This window comes from Tigriopus californicus, chromosome 9, assembly GCF_007210705.1.
Source record: "Tigriopus californicus strain San Diego chromosome 9, Tcal_SD_v2.1, whole genome shotgun sequence".
NCBI lineage: Eukaryota > Metazoa > Arthropoda > Copepoda > Harpacticoida > Harpacticidae > Tigriopus > Tigriopus californicus.
The window spans coordinates 8,815,176-8,829,711 of record NC_081448.1 but is presented as its reverse complement, the minus strand read 5'-3'; the positions used below and the strand labels follow the sequence as shown (position 1 = coordinate 8,829,711).

Here is a 14,536-nt window from a genome sequence, read left to right as displayed (position 1 = left end):
TTTTTCAGTGAGAGGACGTGGTGACACCGGTGGCACGTACTAGGTTAACTCCCGCCACAAGTCACTCTTTTGACCATAGATTTATATAGATCCGATATAGCGCCCAATTTACGTTGCTGGACAAGACGTGTAGCTGATGGGAGCAAAGAGGTTGCGCCCAAACGATGGTTAAAGCACCTCTAAACGTTGACTTGAGTTCAAAGTAGATCGAAATAACTTGTTGAAGTTTCGCAAAAATAGTCTTGTCGATTTACAAAAGTCACTCAGTGCTTATTGTCAATGTGACAAAGCTTATCTTGTTTGATGGTCCAAGAAAATTCGTTCAAATACATGAAGCAACTACAAGCACATGAACAGAGAAAAAGAAGGAATAGCAGGCCCAGTCTTATAAGTAGGCTCCTCAAGTTTCAAAACGCTAATGTATAACCTCTCTTTTTCGTTTATAATGTAAGTTTACTATGAGAAAAGTGCAAATCTTCTTTTTCAATGCTTAAACTGGTCGGGTATCTAATCTGCAATAGACATGAGTGATTAAAATGCTGAAGGGCCAAACATGAGACCGTGAAGGAGTGCTAGGCAGGGAAATTTGAGTTAATGGGGCCCAAATTCCTTCCCTTCGAGCAGATTTAGCGGTAGGAAGCTGGAAGCGAACACGTCCGACCAGATCAATCATCGTCGAAAAATTTGACCGAGGTTGGCCGAGAAAGAGGGCTCTGGTAATTCTGTGCTTTTGACAGCTCAGGGTGGCCATCATTGAGCGAAATAGTTGACGTTGGACGACAAAAGGGGCCAAGAGTCATTCAGTTCCGAGCGGCTCATTTAATGAAGTATGATGATGGGCTTGATGATTGACTAGGCATGAGGACGAGTTACACTGGGGTTCAATGGTCAAGCTCTATCGATCTACCTCCACCACTTGATCTTAGGTTTCAAGCCAACCACCATCCCACCCTACCCCTCCACCCCGAGTCCCCTCAAGATAGCGACCTCTACAACATCCAAATTTCAACACTGTATTCCCTACATACATAGAGCAGAAGAGTAAGTATCAGCGTCATCAACAGCCACATCTTTCTCTCTCTCTGAATCAGTGCTGCCAGATGTGGTGATTGATCACCAAGCTGGTGATTTTGTAAGTAATTTTGGGACAAAATTTTGCTTCTGATGATTGGTGATTTACAGCAAAAAGTATCTCGAAATCTGGTGATTTTGAAAAATCCGAAAAAATCCAACTTTGGTTGGCTATGGTTGGCTAAAATAGGAAATCTTTTTTTTTTTAAAGTACACATAGGTTTGAAATAGATTGTAAACATATTACAAACCACCTGCTCATGTTTTCCATCAATCTGAAATAGCTATTTTAAGATACTTTGTAAGATATTCTAATTCAAATATTGGAATATACTTCTGTTTGATTAATGAACTTCTCCTTTAAAAATCAGGCAAATCTTGACGTTTTCTCATGATTTTTGTTGTAAATGGTCATGGGGTGGAAGGTCAAGATCTGCACGCTAGGGATAGCAGGTTCAAATCCCAACGCTGGAAGATATCATGATATAATTTTCCTTTTCATCTACGTGTTGCTTGATAGGGAAGGCAAAAACAGCCCTTACAACCTCCAAAACGTGTTGGTGCCTATGTTTTGGAAAGTTTATTTGCATTTTTTTGTGCAAATCTCGTCAATTTTTTTTCATGCAAAGTTGCTGTCAATAAAAATCATGTGAATCTTCAAATTTTGGCCGGCCCTATAAATCTGAATCTCAAAAAGCTCATGAGGTGATTGCATTTTAATATTTGGTTATTTTTCCTTGGAGCCCCCAAATCTGGTGATGAAACTGGTTATTTTGGGCAAAAGTTAGGTGATAATCATCGATCCATTTCATCTGGCAGCACTGCTCTGTATCTCTGTGTCTCTGTGTCTATGGCCCTTGGTCAAACAACAACACACCCTCCGTCCGTCCGTCCGTCCTTGCCTCGCCCAAGCCTCGCTCAGATCTTCCTCTCTTGGATCTTTGAATTCAGCATTGATTGACTCAGTCAATCCGTTCGTCAATTCTTGGGCCAGGAATACCCCGCCTCCAGCCAGCCAGTCCTGTCTTGGCTCAGCCTGCCCCGCCTAGTGGAACTTGAGACTGAGTGCGTGAATCCCGCCTTCCTCGCCAGGGACCTAGTAGGTCGGCTGTCATGAAGTCGGACGGGACTTCGAGGTCCTCGGGGTCCTTGTCGTCCTCGTCGTCGTCCTGTGTGGATCGGATCGGCCATTGGGTGGACGCCCACGCTCGCGGTCTGTCTTACACTTTTTACGCCGTGGGTTTGGGCGGTTTGGCCTTGTGTGGGCGGAGTCTGCATTTGGTGAGCATGGGCGGGACCCCGTCCGTCATCCGGGATGGAGCACCCACCACGGGGCGTTAAATTCTGATTTGGCTTTGACAGAGCACGCGATTTACGGGCGTGGCTCAGATTCCGGAGGCGTACTTCGCCCAACAACTCCGATTGACGGGCACCGTCCAAGCCGTCCAAGTTTGGACACCCACATCACATTCAGGTAAATCCTCGTGGCCAGTCCCTGGACTCGCTCGATTGTGCCGCTATCTAATATCTGGGGGTGGTCCCTATATAGAGAATTTGGTGTTCTTCGTGGTCCATCAGCCCATTTTGTCGTTTTTCCGCCGCCGGACTGGGCACCATCCGCTACCCGTGATCTGCGCGGCCTTGAAACTCGAAGCCCAGCCGGATATCCAAACCCTCGGCGACAAAGCTCAGACTCTAACCCAAAGTTGGTCGGGCCAGACCATTCAATTTCGACTGCTAAAACCCCAGGCACTCTCTGTCAAAGTGGCGGATGAGTCGACGGATGCGGTACTGGCGCTAATTGAACGCAAACCGGTATTTAGTTTTTGACAGCTCGGGATTGTGGCCGATGATAATTGAATGACCAAGATGGCCTCTGGTTGCAGGGTTTATTTCGAAGACGGCAGAATTTAGGTGTCGAATTAGTGGCCCTAGGTCATGCGGTCCCGGCCGAATATCGCCTCCATCTACAGGATAGTCCCTGCTACGACCGATATTACCAGGAACTACTACAGGCTGAGGCCGTGGCCTTGAAAAAGAACCGTGGGATTTGGCTGAACGAATCCCCTCAAGCCGGCCTTTGGTCTAGATTTTGGACAGCAGTCCGTCAACGATTCACCAAGAAAATCTAGCGTGGGAGCCTATTTCAATGACATTATATGCGCAGTCGTTTTTAGTGATCAATATGGAGCGGAAATGGATTTTTATCGCCCTAGCCCTCGGTTTCGTGTCCATGGGGACGCAAGGTCTCGTTCTGGTCGTGTTGTGTTCAGTGCTGCTCGTGACCGGTGTATTGTGCACTTTGTTTGCCTTGAGTGACACCGTTCAGTTCCGACAAAGGCTGCTGGATTCGACTCAACGGTACAAACAAATTTCCCCGGGCAGCGTTGCCCAACCTTTTAAAGCGGAAGCTCAACTGGCCACTGATCCCTCACTAACTGGATATGGCAAATTAGATGAAGAACTAGATGACATTCTGAACTACGTGTTTCGCGATTATGTTTACTCGTGGCTCTTCTCCATCTCTCATTCCGATGAATTCGTATTGCAAGTGCGAGACACACTCCATGTGGTTCTTACCTCATTGTCGGAACGCGTCCGGGCCGTGGACTGGATGCCTTTCTTGACCACAAGGTAATTTTGGACATGAGCCCGTTCACATTGTGTCACCATAACTCGTTTATCATGAACCCTTTCAGACTTGTCGACGATGTGGCCACTCATGTGCGGCTCTTCAAGCGAGCCCGGACGAACTACAGAACGAAAAAGGACGTGGCAGACAATGGCAAGATCACCGACTTGGAATCCCTCTTTTTTGATGCCGAAGTTTCTATGGAAAGAGACGTGTGTAGGGATCTTGTGTGTACCATCCACCAGGAGGAGATAACTTATCTTCAAGATGTTTCTGAGCTCCTGCTTTTCCTCCTGTTACCCCAGGCAAGTGTTCTTTGACTAAATTATAAGATTATCTTCTTTTTCATCTGTTTGCGTTGTAACCAAGTCGTCTCTTTTCTAGGCTGATTTTCGCGCAGGCCCCTTGAGAACTGTGGTCCGAGAGCTCTTGGTCAATGTGATTTTGAGACCCATACTTGATGTGGTGAGCGATCCAGATTGGATCAACCAGAATATTGTTTGGCTTTACAAAGATTCTGTGATCAAGCCTGATCTATTCAGTACAACGCTGAGGTTAACGGAGTCCGTGCAAGAACTCCAAGCTACACGAGATATCGTTTCCGACCACATCAACCACCTTCGATCCAATGACTCGAAAGGTGAGGAGGACTCGTCCTTGAAACAGCAATTGAATTCCTTATTGAATCTGAGGAAGTCCATCGATAATCGCATCAACCGCCTTCAGAGTGGTTCGGATACGGATTCCATTGGTGTGCCTACTCACGTCGATTGGAGGCAAATGATCGCACCCGGCCTAACCCTCTTCCCCTTGCCCATCGAAGTGGTGCTCAAGAATAACATAGCTTTGAGTTATTTCATCGATTACATGTCCTCAATCGGGTGTCAGTCATACATCTTCTTTTACCTCAACATCGAAGGATGGCGAGTTTCGGCTGAACAGCAGATCCTCCAATTAGATCTGGAGGCTTTCCGGCGACAATCGAACGCCCACGCGCCTGAAAGAGATGGGGAGGAAGATACCTTTGTCAAAGTAGAACTTAATCGGAAGGATATTCTCGATAAGATGCGTGAAGCCGCTCATTCCATATACGAGGAATATCTCTCGGAGAAGGCCAGTCCTCGGCTGAAAGTGGACGACTCCGTTGTCAAGCGACTCCTATTCAAAATTCGAACCGAGCCGCCAGATTTGGAATGGTTCTGCGAGATTCAAGACTTGATATTTGACAAGTTTCAAACCGACGAGCGCTTCCTCGAGTCTTTCAAGAAGTCCATGGGCTACGTCAAACTTTTGGCCGAACTCGACCTGCCGAAAGATCGCAATTCCAAGTTCGACTTGGACGATCAATCGTCCGTGGGGGAAGAGCCCAGTATTTACGACTCATCGAGTATCCATTCAGCGGATGCACGGCTGGAGAGTCAAGATGAAGGCGGTCCAACGAGCTTGGAGGAAGTGGAGGATCTCAGTACAACGCTCACAGCGAGCAGGAACTCGGATTCCGGACTCGGATCTTTGACGACCTCGTCCACTACCATGAAATCTCATAAAAGGTACGTGCAATTTCCAAACTGATGAGGAAGACGTTTAACGTAGAAGGAATGAAGAGTTTATGCAATTTTTGCGCCCATTCAGAACGATCAGTGATTGCTCCCTCCTTACTGCCCCAAGTCATCGCCGGAATCCAAGTCAAGGAAGCTTGGGCTCCTTCAACGGAGGAAATGAATTTATCAGCATTGCCGGTCCGGTTCTACGAGCGGATATTGAAAAAGTGGAATCAGTTCGCGAGCATGGAAAGACGTTCGCCATCTACACGGTTCACGTTACGAGTAGAGATCCAAGCGGAGTCGAATCATTCAAATACATTTTAAGGTAGGTGTGCAAAACTAAAAAACTAAAGGAGTACCTGCAAATGGAGTAAAGTTCGCCAGTGTAGGTGGGCTCAACAAAGTTCAGGAGAATAAAAGCCAGTTTTGCAATCACATTAGCCCCAGGGCGTTGTAACGGATGGAAGGAAATTAAAAGCCAATTTTCGTGTCTTCCGGAAATGTCTCTTCCTACCTAAAGATTTGCTTGATCATGTTGAACCTAAAATTCTCAATACAAAAGCAATTGAAAGACCTAGTACCATATCACACATATCCAACTTTAGACCAAAGAAGATTAGCAACCTTCCGATATGTTGTTTGTTGGTCGCCAGAAGACAACTCCTGGAATTTCAGATTTTCGTCCTCGGTCAGGTCTGTTTTCAAGCTAATCTTTGGGAGGGAAGAAACATTTTTAGAAGGCACCAAAAAGAGGCCTTTAATTTCTTTCCACCCAAGAGCTAGTCATTTTCACCAATTGGATTGATGACTTTTTTTCTCCTTTCAATTTGATATCAAGTTAGTTTTTGGTTTCCTCCTTCCAGACGATATTCTGACTTTCACGCCCTGCACGAGAAGATCAAGAGTCTCTTTCCTCCGCTTTCTCAATTGGCATTTCCAAGTAAAAGAGCATTTGGCAATTTGGAACGCGACGTGTTGCAGCGACGTTTAAACGCCTTGAATCAATACTTTCAGGTGAGTTTTTAATTCTAGAGTACCTCAATCTGACTCGTTTCATAAGTCAGTTTTGGATCAAAATGCGGGGAAAAACTCGGATTTTTTTAAATCCTGGAGCCCTTCTTGTCACTAATCGATGGTTTGTTTTTGATGTTTTAGGAGATTTTGAGGATCGAGGTTCTCACTGAATATCCCAAATTGCTCGAGATTTTGCAGAAGTTCTTGGAGGATCCCAATCATGGTAAAGAGCGGGCTCAGTTCTCGCAAGTGGCTAAAGCTGTGGGCTCCGTTCGAAGTTCTGTCAAATCGATGTCCAATGCTGTCACTTCAGTGCCAGGACAACTCTTTGTGACTGTTGATAATGTTGTGGATGGGATTAGCAAAGTTCTGTTGGTAAGTTGAGTTATCTTTTAACGAGCAACATTCGTGGATGCGGGTTACTTCCTCTCGTTATGACACGCCCTGATTAATCGGTTTTTAAGTACGAGGTGATGAATATATCTCAGGAAGCTTGTCTTGAGACGAATCAGAAAGTGACTAGTCTTAACAACCCCTCGACTTTTTCTTAGTCAAAGCCGGTAGATGCCTCAACGTTGTTCGAGGATAGTCGGGTCGGCGCAGGTCTTGAAATGGACAATCCGGGTGATAATATTCCATTGAGAGTTATTCTCCTATTCATGGACGAAGTGTTTGATCTGAGGGAACGCAATCAGTGGATTCGACGGTACATCATTTCGTTCTTACGACAAGTTCTCAAGGCCATGTTTGGTAAGTGCATTTTTCTTGGCCCTTAAATGCCAGGCTGCATGTTAAGATGGTGCATCTCGTGTTTCACTCCTCTGTTCGCCAATGTTCCAGGTGATATCGTCAATCGACGAATTATCGAATACTTTGCCCACCTCACTTCGCCTTCCACCTTGAGCACTTATCTAAAGGCTTGCAAAGAAAGCCTCTGGCCCCAGGGATACCCTGCCGCTCCCCGACCCCAGAGGGACGAAAGTACCAAAATGCGAACTCGAGTGGCAGCTCGAGTGGCCCTCTACTCGAGCTTCTCAGAGGATTTGAAACGTGCTATTGGCTCGGAAACGTCCCGAGCTGGACTTCAGATGCTCTTCGACATGGTTCAGCATCCTGTATTGAATAAGCGATTGGCCATCTTACTCTTGGAGGGGTTTCTCGGGTCACTCTTCCACGAAGAAAATTTCCCCGCACTCTTTAAAAGACTGCATTCTCGATCTGGACGAGTTCGAGACGAACTGAAAAACTCGCACCGCAAAGGCTCAGACCTTCGACGAAACTAGATAGAACCCTCCACTCTCTTTCGGTCTTCCATGTGGCAATTCATAGATCTACTTACCGCATTCGAGGTCCAATCAACCACCAAAGAAAGTGGGTATCGCCATCTTTGGTGATAGTCTCCGATATAAATGTGTACACCGACCGACCAGGGCAAAATGTGATATCAATCTTTTTTTTTTCTTCAATATAATTGATGCCATAGGTTCGATTATTTTTCTTAGATTTTCAACCAATAAAGAATCTAGACTGTCCACACATGACGTTATTGGTCAGTCGTTGCGAGTTGTCATGGCCGCCAGATCGTGTTTCCCATGGGCCCAAAGACATTTATCGGCGCTCACGGAGCAACCCTGCGGATGATTCTCGAAGAACCAACACAAACGAGTCTTCTTGGTAAGATGGGTAGCCGTTGTTCCCACATTTGATTTCGATCCTTTAGAGTGCCGTTTTCCAGCCCAGGGTGGATCTAATGCGTGACATCGCAGACGTACCTGACCCTTATCCACAATAAAAATGAAGTTGTGGTTCCGGATCAACGTCTGGAGACCACCACATTCATTTTTCATGGCTTGAAGTTGTTCGTATGAAATTAATGCAGCAATTTCCGACAAGCTTAGAGTTCCACCCATGTTCCATTCTTTCGTAGGTAACAAGGACTCGTCTTTTAGATTGGAGAATTTAGAATGGTCCATGAGAAGATTTTGAGTCTTCAAGCACTCGGATACGACCAACTTAATCACGTCCGTGATCAACTCTTTTGGAAGTTGCGTACAATTGTGGACGGCAATTTCACTGGAGCGTGGCACAAAATCCAGCCTGGCTCGTTTGGCATGTACTAGGTCATTCTTCTCGCATTGACCTTGTGACTGTGATGTGGAGTTTAAATCGTGTATGGCCTGCAGAATCTCCGGTCTTGTTTCTTTTAGGTTTACTCGTTGGCGTCCAATAAAGCAGATTCTTTTAGTTGAGGGTATTTTGAGTCGATCTTCCTCCATTACAAAGCCGCATTTTTCGCCCACCTGTCGTGAAACAAATGAGGATGAATCTACACAACAAATGAAAGAGCGACAGGTTCGATTGGTTACCTCTTTAACATAGTCGAGGTAGTCACGATAGATCGAAGCCTTTGGATTTCGTCTCACAAATTTCCTGTGGAACTCAAAAGGACAGCATGGTAAAACGAAGAATCTTGTCTGGTGAGAAGTCAGAGCCGCCATCACCGGGATCCAAGGAGTCAGCTCGTCGGAATGATTCCCGATCAACCACGTGTACTTGGGAAAAGTCGTTGTTGCTGAGGGATGAACAGTCGAGACCTGATTGAAAAATGACAGGCTCTTATTTCAAATCCGCACGACTAGTTTAATCAGTGAAGTAATGTACACTAACTTGTAAATCAACCTTTGGCTTGAATGAGTCCCAAATTTTTCGTTGCCGAATGTCTACACCCGTTCCATCGTAACCTTCCACAGTCAGAATGTAGACCAATAGTCCATTCCCACAACCTAAATCCATGAACCTAATTTGCTCCTTAGGGAGATCATCTTGCTCCCACAGAAGAATGATGTAAGCAGCCAAGGCTAAGTCCTCGTGAACAAACTTTTCCGGATCTGTGCTCTCGGTCCAAATCTATCGAGAAACAAATTATCATTCCGACATATCTGTCACTGGTTAACAGTTTTTAAGGGTGACCTTTGTTTCACACTACAGTGGCTTCTCAATGGAAGTTTCGGGGTTAGGCAAAAGAATCTATCAAATCTTGCAATGTCTTTGAGCATCTTGCAAATTTGCTGCTTGTACTTACTTTTATGATGTTGGGTGCATGCTTGTCCTTCAATTGGCAATATTTGTCTCGATATTTGGCCAAATCTACCAATCGGTTGGATGTAGGCGAAGGTGTGATTTCCTCTACACCTTGGCACCATTTCACTAAGGGGTCTACATAATTGTGGCGTATGGCGTCCTTGGGTCCCTTAACAACGTGGAAACTGATTTGAGAGTCCAGGTATTGAATCAAAAACTCATGATGATCACAATGGAAAGAGATGGTCATGGATTGCTCGGAAGGATGAATCCATTTAATTGTCTCGTCATAATCCGTTTGTTGGGCCTCGGACGATATTTTGCGGAACACCAGACGGCGACGAATTTCGCCATAGGCCTCATCGAATACCTCAGAGACGCTTTTGACAGATTTTGGTTGGTCTTGATAAATAGACAGACTAGTCAGGGTGCAGCCGGCCAATTTCTTTTGGGAGGCATGTGGTTTTCGGACCAAAATGTCTAAGGCACGGGTAAACCGTTGTACACTACACTGAACGACTACCACAGGCGTCATCTTACACGCTCAAGAGTCTTTGGGCTCCTCTACGTACGAGCAAATGTCTTTCACGCCAGTCTATTTGGGCACTGTATCGTCGATGGACTTGACGTAGATGGGCTTGGAGAGCTCACTTTGCTTCTGGATGGCCTTGCCCGCTCGTTTGCCCACTTGCTTGCTATAACTACGGGGTGGCACATTGACCGGCCTCGGATAGGGATTGCGATAATGAACGGCCATCGTGGCTCGGGCCTCGGCCTCACGGATGTGCTCCGAAATGAGCTGAGGGTTGGTGAGCGATTGGTTGGCCCGGAAGAGCCGTTGGGTCTCGGAGAGGATGTATTGCCGCTCCGTGGGCGTGTTGGACGGACTTTGAGCCTGCCACTGGTAACCCAAGCGTAACAGTTGTCGATACAGTTGGATCACTTGGGATCGCAGGGCGGGAGGGATACGGTGGCTCGCACTTGAGGCCATGGGGACACAGGGGTCGATTACTCCAACTTGTACTGAAAGTGAACGAACGGAAAACATTGGCTATGACTAGTTTCAAGATGGTCCTTGACAAAAGATTAACTTGAATGTTCTGGTGCAAAGGTACCAAGTCCTTGGACAGACACATACAAAGGATAAATATAGTTTGTTATGACGTCAAGGAAGCATTTCAGAGGTTTGAATGAAAGTAGTAAGTTGAACAATGGCTAGTATAAAGAGTCAATACTCTTGAGAAAACCAGTAATGTCAGTCAACAAGAAATTGCTTTCAACCGGAAACGCCACTATTTTTCACTCATATTTATAAACAGTAGTAATATTGGGTTTTTTTACCGGAAGACGTGGAAAACGTTGTGACGCCCTTTGCTACTTGTTACCAATTTTTATGGTGATTAATAGAAAGCGATGAAACCAGAGATTTCATACGTTGGTTGATTATCTTTCGTACAAGTCCCTTTCGTTTTGGTCAGTTAATGAGGAGCAAGATGAGGTCAAACATAGTCCGTCAAACACGTATGACACGCGTTTGGGATCATCTAGCTTGACCATTATTTCAGGCGCCATGAAGTCATTGAGTGTCTCGACTCTTTGGGCGACATTTTGATCGATTTGATTGTAAATAGATTTGTGTGGCTTAAATAAGCTAACTAATAATCGTTGAGCCACAATCATGGCAAATTGAATATGGCTATGAAATGAAGACTGACCTTCTTCAGCACCCACTTGACGTCCTGGACACTTCGATCAATGATTTGTCGAATTCGCTCCGGATCAGTCTCATCCACGTGTTGAGAAAAGCCCTGGGAAAAATAGAACAAGACAAAAAGGTTGGTTGACCAGACATGTTTTTTGAACTGGGCCAGGTATCATCAATCAATCGAACAAGCATTATTCTATGACAGGTCACTAGTAACAACTACAACATTCCCAAAGTGTGGCTCGGCGGTCTACAGGGTGGTAGAACGATCATTACCCGTCGCACGGAGTCTTTGTAAAATTTGGCATCCGGATTCGGCAATCGATCCAAATTGCGGACCAGAACCTTGTACAACTTTCGGGGGTGGCCGATCGTCTCCGGGTGATCCAACGAAGAAGCAGCACAATGGGAGGCCCAGCGCGACCCCACTGGATTGAAGGCTCGACAGACAATCCCGAATCCCCGCTGTACGGCCACACGCCACACCATCGCCGATCAATCACGTAGGGCTTGAGTTGAGCCACAAACAGATTACGGTTGAGGTTACATACATGCGTGCTCTGGAATTTCGTCGCTCACTGTTTATTTCTTGCTTTCAGTTTTCCCAAATAGGAAATGGAAAAAAGCGCCGAGAAATCGCGGAACAGAGTAAAAATAGTCATTTACTCAATGGTAGTTACATTATGTGATAAAGAGAGTGACTGACAGCCATTGCATACCCAATCATCTTTGTTTTACTGGTTTCCAAGGTATTGTTACGACTCAAAATAATTAGAAGCCAAAATTTGATTCATGGAAATCAATTTCCTCTTCAGTAGCGTCTCACTTAACAGCCCCTGGGCATAGATAACTTCATATATAGATCGATCAAGGGCGCTGCGATTGCATGTTTTCGTCTCAGCTGTCGCTGGTGGAAAAAATGTTTCATTCGTAGTCAAGCTACTTAGGACAACTATGGTGCAAATTTGAATCGTTGACGGCTCGTCCAAATTCAGAGTAGAAACTCCTAATAAGACTCCTTGTCAAGCAATTGCTCTCGTCCTTCATAAAACGGGTTTAAGTAAGTTGTCCGACCACATTTTGAAGAACAAAATTTTGAAGGGGTTAAAATGGGGCTCAAGTTAAAGTTTTCATCTATGTAGTGGAAACACTTAACTGAAACGCAAGGAACAAACCTTGGTTGGGCTGACCTCCAGAGGTGTCGGAATTACCTTGTTTACGTATAGGCGCAATCATGTCGCCCACATTCAAGCACATTGTTGGGAGATTAAAACGAAATTCCAAATGCCTCATCATTACGTTGCAATTTCGGATACATTTTGTTACGTTTTCGAGATTTTCGAGATGCGTTGCTAAACAAGGGCAATCAATAGAGTACATGATTTGCTCTACTAATGTCCAAATCTTTTTTTTGACATGTTACGTGTATTATGCCCTAAAAAGCATGTTTTTTTTATTATTCTACCACTCTTTCTATCTGTATATTTGTAAGATTCAAAAGAAATTAAGATTAAAGAGGAATAACAAACGTTTCATGATAATAATTCAACTTGCCTGAAGCGAGATTTCACGAAATATCTGTGTCCTTTTTCCACCAGCGTCAGCTGACCTGAAAACATGGTCATGCGGTTCAGCTCCTGTTGAACTTAAGCATTCTAGTTATGGTTTTCTATGCTCCTGGGGAACAGACAGCCATGAACTAGAGTTTTTAGAGATTAAAATAAAAGAAGAGCTCTTGGGCTAGAAATCTGATTGGTTGCCGTGAAAATTAAGTACAAAGCCACAACACATCTTGAAATGAGTGCAAAGGCCAAAGTTATGGAGGAACTGTCATACCAAAGAAGAAGTAACATAGAAGAGTTCATGTGACTATTGAGCAATGTTTGGAAAATAAATTTTAGTGAGTAGTTTAAATAAAAAAGCTTGTTGGGGTACTATATTGGTAGAACAACTGCTTTCCAATTTGCAAATCCTGGTTCAATTCCAAGGAAGCCAAATCCAACCTTCTTTGCGGTATTTAATTACAGCTTTAAAAGCTTAAATTGGCGACCCTGAGGTCATTCCCAAGGGTGAGGTAATAATTAATGTTGGCTATGATGACGAAGCGGAAATATCCCTCAATTGGGACATGTGGCACACCCATCATTCAGATAGCAGGCTGAGCGAGAGAGCTGCCATCTGACTTTGTAACAAACAAACAAACCAGCAAATATAGAAGAGTAAAAAATAGTGATGGGATCAAATGAATTTTCAAAATCAGGATTACTAGAAAGCTAGGAAAGTCAAAGCACTGGCCGCTTCCAACGTAACGTAAAAGATGAGGCTTGATCCCAAAAGCAACCCTGGTTTGATCAAGAAAAATCAGGGTTACTTTTTGTGACTAACAAGCTAGTGATGCCACATGCTGCTGAAAATGTAAATTGGTAGTTCGTTGCAACCTCCCTTGATTATTAATTTGATCCCGTCAGTAGTAAAAGTCGAGTTTGTTGTGTTTTTTACTGCAGCTGAATCGGTAACCAGTCGACAGTACAAACCCAATAGATTGAAAAATCAGATACCATACTCTTACAGCCTTTCAGCTGTCAACCAACAAAAGAAAAAGAGTCTGCCTGGCAAGCTGCCATTGCACTCTCTAGGCCTTGCTTCCTGTCTATGGTCATACATTCACGCCAGATTCTTGAGGTTAGTGCATAGGAGAAGGAACAAAAAGGGTGAAAATCGAGTATGTTGTGGTTCTTTACTGTAGCTGAATTGATAACTGGAACAATGCACCTCTGCCAATTAAAAGCAGTGCCTCTATAATTAGAAACCATACCCTATCAGTCATTCAGCCTTCACCTATTTGCTCTAAAAAATGAGTCCACCTGGCTAGCTGGCAGCCTTTCTTCCCCTATGGTTAGAGTTTGAAATGATCAAAAGGAGAGTCAGCAAGGCTGGAACTGCATATGATTTGGAAACTTGGAAACTTACTTCTGATAACAATACCAGACCTTTCACTTTAATGCTTATCTGCTTGACCCCTTTGAAGAATCTATTAAATTCTGCTGCAACCAAAATTCTCAACTCAGATTTTAGGTAAGCTTACGGGAAAGAAGTCAAGGGGATTATCCACCAAAATATCTGCTACAGATCAAGTATTAGTAATCATCGTCAAGAACTTGAAAACCTAAAGAAATAGTCCTTTTCATTCTCCTCTCCCTCCTTGTTTCAGACAAACAAAAGGAAAAATTAAAAAATATGCTTTTAGATGCCTGATTTTCTCAAGGTATTTTACTCATAGAGAATTTGAAACATCTCCCAGAAGAGTTAATGGCTTATTCATAGTGTCGCAGTACTTGGGCAATATATTGTACATTTAAGTATCTCTTGATGGCACTTTAGGGAATATTCTTTTGTTTCTACGTTTGTTTGCCCGCATCTAGACTAAGCAGAGGGCGCTTCCTCTGCTTAATAAAATGACAATTGACTTTCGAAATCACCATATAGCGG

At 44.3% G+C, this 14,536-nt stretch overlaps 4 protein-coding genes across 4 annotated transcripts; 2 read left to right on the top strand and 2 right to left on the bottom strand.

The window, feature by feature from the left end:
- Positions 1 to 1,959: 1,959 nt before the first annotated feature.
- Positions 1,960 to 7,793, top strand: LOC131887314 (sorting nexin-13-like). Its single transcript, XM_059235894.1, has 11 exons — positions 1,960 to 2,352; positions 2,434 to 2,545; positions 2,621 to 2,886; positions 2,958 to 3,705; positions 3,771 to 4,008; positions 4,088 to 5,253; positions 5,336 to 5,572; positions 6,111 to 6,261; positions 6,403 to 6,636; positions 6,813 to 7,011; positions 7,102 to 7,793. Exons 4-11 carry the CDS (start codon positions 3,221 to 3,223, stop codon positions 7,542 to 7,544), a joined length of 3,153 nt encoding a protein of 1,050 aa, XP_059091877.1. The 5' UTR covers positions 1,960 to 2,352; positions 2,434 to 2,545; positions 2,621 to 2,886; positions 2,958 to 3,220; the 3' UTR covers positions 7,545 to 7,793.
- LOC131886710 (protein C3orf33 homolog) lies at positions 2,185 to 3,203 on the top strand. Its single transcript, XM_059235110.1, has 4 exons — positions 2,185 to 2,352; positions 2,434 to 2,545; positions 2,621 to 2,886; positions 2,958 to 3,203. The coding sequence occupies exons 1-4, from the start codon at positions 2,185 to 2,187 to the stop codon at positions 3,201 to 3,203; spliced, it is 792 nt and encodes a 263-aa protein (XP_059091093.1).
- On the bottom strand, positions 7,699 to 9,877 carry LOC131887320 (probable tRNA (uracil-O(2)-)-methyltransferase). Its single transcript, XM_059235899.1, has 4 exons — positions 9,344 to 9,877; positions 8,929 to 9,168; positions 8,628 to 8,855; positions 7,699 to 8,561 (listed from the first exon to the last, which is right to left on the bottom strand). The coding sequence occupies exons 1-4, from the start codon at positions 9,875 to 9,877 to the stop codon at positions 7,812 to 7,814; spliced, it is 1,752 nt and encodes a 583-aa protein (XP_059091882.1). The 3' UTR covers positions 7,699 to 7,811.
- A 60-nt stretch (positions 9,878 to 9,937) lies between these two features.
- Positions 9,938 to 11,654, bottom strand: LOC131887325 (LYR motif containing protein 1-like). Its single transcript, XM_059235907.1, has 3 exons — positions 11,324 to 11,654; positions 11,058 to 11,150; positions 9,938 to 10,365 (listed from the first exon to the last, which is right to left on the bottom strand). The coding sequence occupies exon 3, from the start codon at positions 10,331 to 10,333 to the stop codon at positions 9,938 to 9,940; it is 396 nt and encodes a 131-aa protein (XP_059091890.1). The 5' UTR covers positions 10,334 to 10,365; positions 11,058 to 11,150; positions 11,324 to 11,654.
- Positions 11,655 to 14,536: the final 2,882 nt, after the last annotated feature.

Bases quoted from the DNA above. Each gene is read 5' to 3' on its own strand.
- LOC131887320 (XM_059235899.1), bottom strand. From the start codon at position 9,877: ATGACGCCTGTGGTAGTCGTTCAGTGTAGTGTACAACGGTTTACCCGT. The intron at 8,856-8,928 runs GTTAGTGTACAT...TTTTTCAATCAG, and splicing joins AGCCAAAGGTTGATTTACAA to GTCTCGACTGTTCATCCCTC. The intron at 8,562-8,627 runs GTAACCAATCGA...GTTTCACGACAG, and splicing joins ACCTCGACTATGTTAAAGAG to GTGGGCGAAAAATGCGGCTT.
- LOC131887325 (XM_059235907.1), bottom strand. From the start codon at position 10,333: ATGGCCTCAAGTGCGAGCCACCGTATCCCTCCCGCCCTGCGATCCCAA.
- LOC131887314 (XM_059235894.1), top strand. From the start codon at position 3,221: ATGACATTATATGCGCAGTCGTTTTTAGTGATCAATATGGAGCGGAAA. The intron at 6,262-6,402 runs GTGAGTTTTTAA...TTGATGTTTTAG, and splicing joins CCTTGAATCAATACTTTCAG to GAGATTTTGAGGATCGAGGT. The intron at 6,637-6,812 runs GTAAGTTGAGTT...ACTTTTTCTTAG, and splicing joins GGATTAGCAAAGTTCTGTTG to TCAAAGCCGGTAGATGCCTC.
- LOC131886710 (XM_059235110.1), top strand. From the start codon at position 2,185: ATGAAGTCGGACGGGACTTCGAGGTCCTCGGGGTCCTTGTCGTCCTCG. The intron at 2,546-2,620 runs GTAAATCCTCGT...GTCCCTATATAG, and splicing joins GACACCCACATCACATTCAG to AGAATTTGGTGTTCTTCGTG. The intron at 2,887-2,957 runs GTATTTAGTTTT...CTCTGGTTGCAG, and splicing joins CGCTAATTGAACGCAAACCG to GGTTTATTTCGAAGACGGCA.